This window comes from Adiantum capillus-veneris, chromosome 26 (genome assembly GCF_014529385.1).
Source record: "Adiantum capillus-veneris isolate H3 chromosome 26, ASM1452938v2, whole genome shotgun sequence".
NCBI classification, from domain to species: domain Eukaryota; kingdom Viridiplantae; phylum Streptophyta; class Polypodiopsida; order Polypodiales; family Pteridaceae; genus Adiantum; species Adiantum capillus-veneris.
Genome location: NC_140956.1, coordinates 70,101,443 through 70,110,474, shown reverse-complemented (window position 1 = coordinate 70,110,474; position 9,032 = coordinate 70,101,443). Strand labels below are relative to the sequence as shown.

Genomic DNA, 9,032 nt, shown 5'->3' with positions numbered 1-9,032 from the left:
CTCAAAGGATGGTGTCAGAATGGATCCTGCAAAAGTTGAAGCGATCAAGTCATGGCCAGATTTGAAGACGGTGCATGATGTCCAAAGCTTCTTGGGACTATGCTCCTATTACAGAAGGTTTATCCGAAATTTCGCTGAGATTGCTTCACCTTTACATGCTCTTCAAAAGAAGGCAGTCACCTTTAGATGGACACAGAAAGAGATTTCAGCTTTTAATCTCTTAAAGGAAAAGATGACTTCAGATCCAGTCATTGTGTTGCCAGATCTTAGGAAGTCATTTGTGGTCCAGTGTGACGCCTGCGGTAGTAGCATTGGTGCAGTGCTAATGCAAGATGGCAGGGTAGTAGCCTATGAGAGCAGAATTTTGCAAGGGCCAGAGATGACCATGCAGGTCTATGAGAAAGAGTTACTGGCTATGATTCATGCGCTCTTAAGTTGGAAACACTACCTGCTAGGTGGAGATTTCGTTGTCCAAACGGACCATCAGACCTTGCGATACTTCTTGACACAGACAAAGTTATCTAAGAAGCATACGCGATGGGCAAATATCTTGTCCATGTTCCACTTTCAGATTGTGCATGTGGAAGGCAAGAAGAACGTTGTGGCTGATGCCTTGTCTAGGAAGCCACAAATTTCAGTTGTGTCAATTCCTTATCATCATGAACTTGATGATATGAGAGAACAGTATGAAAATGATGAAGATTTTGCAAGGGTCTTCGAGCAGCTAATGCAAGGACAACGTCATGAACACTATCTTCTCAAAGATGGGTTCATGATGATGCATGGCAAATTGTGTGTCACAAAGCCATTGCGACGCAAAGTTATGGAAGAGAGTCATGTCCCACCGTATGCAGGGCATCGTGGCATCGATGCTACAGTTAAAGCGGTTGAGACATTCTTCTATTGGCCTACATTGAGAAGAGATGTGGATGCCTTTGTGCGAGAATGCCTAATATGCCAAAAGGTCAAGTTTGACAGGCAAAAGGCACCAGGGTTATTGCAACCACTACCTATTCCAGATAAACCATGGGAAAGTATTGCTATGGATTTTATCTTTGATCTTCCGAGAACGCAGACAGGAAACGATGGTATTTGGACCATCATTTGCAGATTCAGCAAACAGGCTCATTTTATTCCTGTCAGGAAGAAGATAAAGCCAGATCAGATGGCACGCTTGTTTATGAGCAATATTTTCAAGTATCATGGCATGTCATAGTCGATTGTTAGCGACCGTGATCCACGCATGACAAGTTTGTTCTGGAGAGGCTTGTTTGAGAATATGGACACAACGCTCAAATTCTCTTCATCATTTCATCCTCAAACAGATGGGCATTCAGAAGAGGCAAATTCTACTGTCCTAGATCTACTGAAGTGTTATGTATCAGAGCATAAAGGAAAGTGGGAGCAATATTTGCCATTGGTGGAGTATGCATACAATAATACAGTGCATTCATCAACTGGCAAGGCACCTTTTGAGATAGTTGAAGGTGACAAGAAAGTTCCTCCCATACTGCATACAAAGGACAAGATATTTGAAGCAGATAAGTATGTTCAGGACATGGATGAAATGTACAAGAAGGTCAAAGTGGCCTTGGAAAAGACTCAGGCAAAGCAAAAGAAAGCAGCTGATCGTCACCGTCGTGAAGTGGTATATTCACTTGGTGATTGGGTGCTTTTACGCTTTGAAAAGGCAAGGTTAAAGAAGATTAAGGGCAAGGAAAGACTGTTTCCAAAGCTCAGCATGCGTTACTATGGGCCTTTTCAAGTGTGCGACATAATCAGTGATGTTGCATATAGGCTGAAATTGCCTGACAGTTGGAAGATTCACAATGCGTTTCATGTGAGTCTTCTCAGACCCTATGTGGGTGATGTGCCAGAAGATATACCAGTTGAGATCAGCCGGAAGTCGAGGAACTTGACGAGATCTTGGTCCCTGAACAGATTTTGGCACACAAACAAAGGAAAGTGAAAGGCAAGGTTGCTAGGCGTTACTTAGTAAAGTTCAGAAACTATCCACCAATGGATGCTAAGTGGATGGAAGAAGGTGAACTTGCAGAATCACCAATTGTGTTATCACTTCACCTTGAAGCCTTCGATTTGCAACCTACCTTGACCCCTTGAGTTTCAAAGCTACATGGATTGTCAGTGTGACAATGGCTTCTGAAACAAATGATGTACATGGTATTTAAAGTGAGCTCAAATCAAATACCTGTTACATGAATGTTAGAGCTGTACAGATTGTCAGTTTGGCAATTGCTCTTATGGAATCTCCAAAAGTTTGGTTAGTGCTATAGAAGTGAGTATTTCTTGTCAGTTTGTCAAGGATACAGTGATTGCTTCTATTAAAGAGTACATGTGTAACTGCATTCTTAAACTGTCGGTTTGGGTATGTTCGAAAGTGTTATGGGATCCAACGTGTACTATAAGACAGTGGCAAAATGTGCAGCTACCATTTTGTCATTGGAAAGTTAGTGACTCAAAGCAATGGCAGAGTGCGAAGCTACCACTATGTCATTGGGACAGGGTTCACACGCAGGCAATACATGAGTCGACGAGGTGTTGAATACACCAGGGTTGACAATGAGCATGTATGTGTCGTATATGTGTCGACAAGTGTTGAATACATCAGTGTTGACAGTAAGCATGTACGACATAGATGCAAACGAGGACGTTTGAGATTTCAAGAGGGGGGTATGTCACCAGCGTGTGACTACTATCTATCCTTTTTGTTGATTTCTTTCTTATTATCTATTTACTTTCACTTTTTGGAAACACCCCTCGGGAAATCTAACTGCCCTGCATTGCATAGCTAGAGTGGAACTGTCCAGAGGGAGTCCAGCCCTGAGGGCAAGAGAGCACTAAGGTTGGACAAGGACTATGGTTAGCCAAGTGGGGTCATTGACTAGCCAAAGTGGAATCCTTTGCTACAGAGGCTACATTTCATTTCTGGATGTGGCCGCAGTGTACAAAGAGGGTCGGATGACCTAGAAAGATACAATGGCAGCATCTCCTAAAATTTAGGGAACTGCTATTTTGGGACCTGAAAATGTGTTGACGTCATTACCTCCGGAATGACAAAGGGAACATTTTCTTGCTCTGCTGCAAAGTCAACTGACGCACCAGTTGAGATATTTTTAGCCGAGAATGCCCAAAGTCGGAAAATGTGCCATGTGGCACTCTGTGAGCATTCTGCTACTCCTGGCCAGAGAGGGGGCACCTAAAATGAGAGAGGAAGCTGATTTTCAGAATTTGTCACAGGTTAAGAGCTATGGAGTGCTTGCTTTCCCTCTTATGCACAGTGCGGTGCCAGGAGTGATGCCCTGCACGCTACGCACTGCCCTCTCTCTCCCCTTTGGCAGTATGTTATGCCCCACTAGTAGGCTCTTCATTTGACCAATGTACAGTTGTGTGGGTTCATGCGCGATTACCGAGGCAAGAGCCTCTTGTACAGGTACTGGATTAGCTAGCAGCTAATCCCCCCGCAGGTACAGGTGAATTCGGAGAGGTTTCACGCCAGAAATCCCGTCCGATTCAAAGGGCAAGTAGCCCTACAGGTGCGGGAGCTCGAGGACTTGCTACGGATGCGACCTGCACGCGAAACGGAGCCCAAAACAGTGAATTACAACCTGCTGTGTATTTTTGCAGGTTTGGGGTTTTGGCCCTAAACGGACCCTAATACCACCAGGAGGTTCGGGGACGCAAGGGGACCGCTGTACAAGCGATCTGGCGCATTTTCAGGGCTGAAAACAGAGAATTCAACGTGCTGCAGATTCTCGCCAGGTTTTGCAAAGTGCCCGTATGCGTCGGGAAAGTCTTTTAATGCGTGGGAATACTGACCGTGAAGGGTTCCAGTACAGCTATGCTGCCGAAATCAGGCCAGAACAATCAAAATTCAGCCAAGGTTGTGCGGGGCAGCTTGGAAAGAACCACAGCGTTTATTCCCTCTTTTAAACAATAAAGAAATACCGAAAGGGGCGCCTAAGTTAGAGGCCAATCTGGTGTCGGTCTTCTCATACAAGTGCATTCTAGCATCTGTATCCCATTCCCCTCTCTTGTGTCACTATAGCGCAGGTATAATAGACGACTAATAATGGGTGAAAGCTAAATCAAGGTTTGAAGTAAAGTCTACCACTCTTTTTGGATTGAACAGGCCGGCTTCAACCTCTACAAGGTCTCAGCGTTTTCAGCCCAAAAATGCCAACAAGCCCTGCAACTCTCAGCGTTTTCAGCGTATGATCTCACACATAATTCATGGCAGCCATGCAATACGACGACATTATGAAGGCACACCTCCCTACAGGACCCATGGTAGTAGAGGTACTCTTCCAGACAATTTGCTTCATTCAGATAATGAGAACTACCTGCTGACCAACTTACACGCAACTTACACGCATTTGAGGCTGTCATACAAATACGAGAATCTTGATATGATAAGAGCATGGTACTCACATAGAGTATGGTTCCGAGTACATGACCTTGATACGGAGACTACCACCTTCCAATCCGAGACCAACTCATCCATTGTTCACCTCTCGTGCAATGAGAGGAATATAGTGCTCAGACAGCTATAAATCAGACGGACATGGCTTACACCTGACCTTGAGATGATGATGTCAGACTACAAAGATCAGCTCCTCACTATACTAGCTGATGGGTAGAAGCCACGCTACTTACGCCTACATGCACGAGTGGCAATTGATCAGCTCAAGGTAGCGCCACTTAGACTGGAAATCAAGAACAGCGAACTGCCAATATTCCCAGAGGAAAGACTCTAGAGAGTTTCAGTCATGCGGAGAGGAGGTGGAGAGTGAGGAGCATTTTTTTTCAAAGCATATGAAGACATCAAAGGCCAATACAAGGCTCAGTTTAGAGGACAGCCTACTGAGATCATGGATTCTAGCGATCAGCAGCAGCTAGGACACATCATCTTAGAGATGCAAAGAGATAAGAGACTTCAACAGCAGCTAGAACACATCTTCTTAGACATAGAAAGTGATAAGAGACGCACTGCTGCAACACCCCACAATTGTACACATAGGGGAGAGAGTCACTGCTCACAGACTTCTTCCAGAAAACCGTGGTCCCCAACCCCGACACACAGATGGGTGACTCCTCAGCAGGCTGAAACGCGCCGTGTTAGGAGACGACCACGAGCTACAGGATACCCAGCCCCGAAACTCAACCGCAGGCACCATTGAGGAGATCCGGGTCCGGGAGTGCTAACGAGCCACTGAGCAACGATGAGCCCAAATGACGGCTGATCCAGCAACGTTCAATAGAGGAGCCTTTGCCCCATATCCACCCATGTACCACATTTTACACCCTTAGGTTAGCACAAGGAGCTAGTTAGCTGGATAAATCTTCATGGTTGTATTGCCCCCCTAGCATATAGACATGCATATACCCCTAGTAATAGAGCTACATCCCCTCTAATGTTCTCTCGTGGATACTCCTCACCACTACACCACCAATGGTTTTTCTTATTTCGTATAGCTTTGGATGATTTTTCCCTTTTCCGATAGATGGAAGACATATACCTCTATACCTAGTTGAATCCAAGAAAGCTCAGATTCACTCATAAAGAAAAGTGTAGCTATATGCTCATGGTTATTAACCACAAGACTATAACCTATGAGCTCCATCATGCATCATAGTTGACAAACACTACGACATCCCCACTAACATCATCAGTGCCCAATTATGGGTAAGGAAGACATACACCCATGTACATTTGATTTGTCGCATAAGCTGATTTTGGCCTCATAAAGACATAAATCTCTCTCTCTCTCTCTCTCTCTCTCTCTCTCTCTCTCTCTCTCTACCCTAGCCTACCAACTGTCTGCACAACAGTAGCCCTATCTTACCGTTTGTCTGCACAGTCTCCCCCGGGAACAAGGGGCAGACCTGGGGGTGGGGGTGGGGGTGGGGGACTCTCTCAACATTGCCCTACCACCGCTAGAACGCTAAGATCATCGACTATTTCGACGCGCAGATCATTGTCGGCAGCAACTTCAATGAGCTACATGACGCCAAGCCTAGTCCTGATTCGGTGAGCTGCAAATTACTTAATTTCGGCCTATTCCCCACCTGTTCCTCAAGCTTCAACGAAGTCCTGACTAGCCAAAAACCTTTTCAAACCACACTTAACCTTGACCTTGTTCCCATAGCCACGGCTTGCACTAGCTTTCTGCGGACTTGCCCACATAATAGACAATTGAAGCTCCAATGTCTTCCTTTGACACACCAATGTCAATCACACGCAAAAGTTTTCTTGCCATGGCAGCTGCGCCCAGAAAGGATCCCGCCGCTTGCCAAGACGCAAGGATCACGGCCCTAGAGGCTTAGATCCACGTACTTATTTTTGGAGTATGCTGAACTCAAAACAACCCTTGAGTAAGCTTGAGGATATGAAGGCAAAGAAGAGCGAAACTCTGCTGGCAAAAACACACGAAGTCAAAGCTTCTCTCATTGAGACTATCAAGGTGGCAAAAACACACGAAGTCGAAGCTTCTCTCATTGAGACTATCAAGGTGGCTCAGAAAGAAGCACATGAGGCAGCACATAAGAAGATCGACAACGAAATACAAGAAGCCTTACAAGAATGCAGGCTACAAGAATCCCTTGCTCTCAAGAGTAGGATTGAAGGGCTCTCCCCACCACGGTGCACCGAAGAGAACACCCTCGAAGAAGCCATCACCAAGCTCAATGATATTCTTTAACCAATTACCATCGAGCCCGATACTGTCTCTTGGATCGACGACACGCATAGGCCTGCACCACCTGATCAATGTACAAGAACAAAGAAGAACAGACGAGGCTACTACGTCAATCCTACCATCTTAAGGGGACAAAGCTTTGGATCGCCGAAGAATTGATCATAAATCAACTCAAGCTTAAAGCAAGCGAGCTCAAGAAAATGCATGAAGCCCGTAAACAAGGTAAATGGGCAGTCTACCGTGGCGGTAAATCCATCATCGAAGAGTTTCAAACTCCCAAGCCAACTCCCCCTCCACCCAATCCTCCTTAGGTCTTGTTATAGTTCCTTCCCTTTTCCCTTTACCCCCCGATGGACCCTCAGTCCCTAATTGATATGTATCTAAGCATTCACCTTGGAAGAACAGATGTAATGTTTTGTTTTGGTTCATATCTGACCTCCATGGACGATAAATTAAATCTCCTCTCTCTTCTCTCTCTCTCTCTCTCTCACACACACACACATACACTCACAAAAGTCCACGACGACTCACAACATAGGATGACTAGTGGTAGTGTGGAAAGCAACCCAAAGAAGGAATTAGAGGGTGCAAACAAAGAGAGAATCCAAGAAGAACTTTCATTGCTTATAATCTTTGCCAACATGATTGAAACCAAAAGACTTTTAATCATGACATGATTATGATCCTACAGGTTTGAAAACAAGAAAACGTGTAGTCACTGAGGGGAGGAAGGAGAGTTTGGGGAAGGCACAAATCGCATCGGGCCTTGCTCCAGTACCACTTCCTTCTCTTCACCATAATCCACAATGAGTTTGGCATCCACCGCAGCAAGAAAGTCAGAACCAATCACGTTTACCTCTTCAAAGTGGCTGCCTGCCGGAGAGCTGTAGACATCGACTCTGTATCCTTGAATACAGACACGAATAGTAGCATACTTGGAAAACTCCATCGTGTGGCCAGCTCCTACCATGGCTTGGAGACTGTCATTACTCAAAAAAGTGGCTGGCGACCATGTAATGTACTGCAAGAGTTGCTCCACTCATCAAAGATGTGGCCATGGTGACCATGGGCTCGATATAAATCGTCAAGGAGAATGTCATACTTCCATGCTGGAGTAATATAGCGTTGAGCATCTTCCAGCAAGTCCCACTCCGAGCACACGGGTAGGCGGTCCTCAAGGTTGCGTCTCCTGACCGTAGCATCACCGGCCACTAATGCAGGAAAAGAATCGCCATTACTGTCGTCGTCACCCACATAGGATGGCTGAAAACACTGTGATACGGTGGTTTGCGGAATCCGGAGACGGGCGGCGGCGGCGGGCCGCTGCGTCTTCATAGAGGGACTATTACCGCCCGCTTTTCGACCGACAATTCTTGGCACGTGCGGGGACTCGTGCTTTATTTCTATTTTGGCAAATTTATCAAATACCCCTCTAAATTTCCAAAATACTCTTCGAATTTTAAAAAATTCTCAAAATGTCTTTCAAATTGTTCAAAATTCCCAAAATACCTTAGATTGTGAGATTAAATTCTTTCAAAAATTAAAAAATTTCATTACAAGAGCTCGTTTAAATTTCGACATCAAATTATTGGCGTCAATGGCGGGCGTCGGTATATGTGTAGGTAAATATGGAGGGGGATCAACTTTTTAAAAATTTTAGTTTTTGAATTTTTGGCGCTTATATTGGTGCCTGTATCGCGCCTATATCGAGGGCTTTTTCGGCACTTATACTAATGGCCATACCGCTATCGGGGGATATGTGTTTGCTACATGAGCCGGGCTGGCACCGGACCTCTGATTGTGGGAGGTGTGAAAGAGAGAGAACAAGAACAACTGATGCAACTGACTCTGGCAATCGTCGTAATCATCAATTAATCGATTAATACATTTGAGTGCAACTTAATCTGTAACCAAGGCGGACTGTTAACAGCATCGTCACTTGGATCATCTGCTAACTAGGAGTTTAAGCTCCCACTTTACAGAATTAATCGGGCCGTTAACGACACCGGGCTTAACAGAATGATTAATCAAACATTAACTGATGATGGTGAAGTAACTTCTGCAAACTTTATCTCAACTCATTGTCTCAATCTTCAGGCTTCAAAAATGATATAGAGCTTCCTACTCTGTTTGCATGCACTGCCTCAACTCCCGAACCTCGATCCCCTTTCTTATCCTCTTTCTTCTTCTCGTCTTCAAACTCATCCAACTTTAGACCCTCCTTGGACCTTCTTCTTCAGCTTCTGCTACCTTCCCCTTCGAAGCTTCCCGATTACCGATGCTCTTTGCCTATGCTCAAGCTTCTTGGATCTTCTC

The 9,032-nt window shown here is 45.1% G+C and overlaps 1 protein-coding gene across 1 annotated transcript; it reads right to left on the bottom strand.

The window, feature by feature from the left end:
- Positions 1-7,320: 7,320 nt before the first annotated feature.
- LOC147423627 (uncharacterized) lies at positions 7,321-7,942 on the bottom strand. The gene is made up of 2 exons (XM_086502089.1): positions 7,819-7,942; positions 7,321-7,737 (listed from the first exon to the last, which is right to left on the bottom strand). Exons 1-2 carry the CDS (start codon positions 7,822-7,824, stop codon positions 7,432-7,434), a joined length of 312 nt encoding a protein of 103 aa, XP_086358215.1. The 5' UTR covers positions 7,825-7,942; the 3' UTR covers positions 7,321-7,431.
- Positions 7,943-9,032: the final 1,090 nt, after the last annotated feature.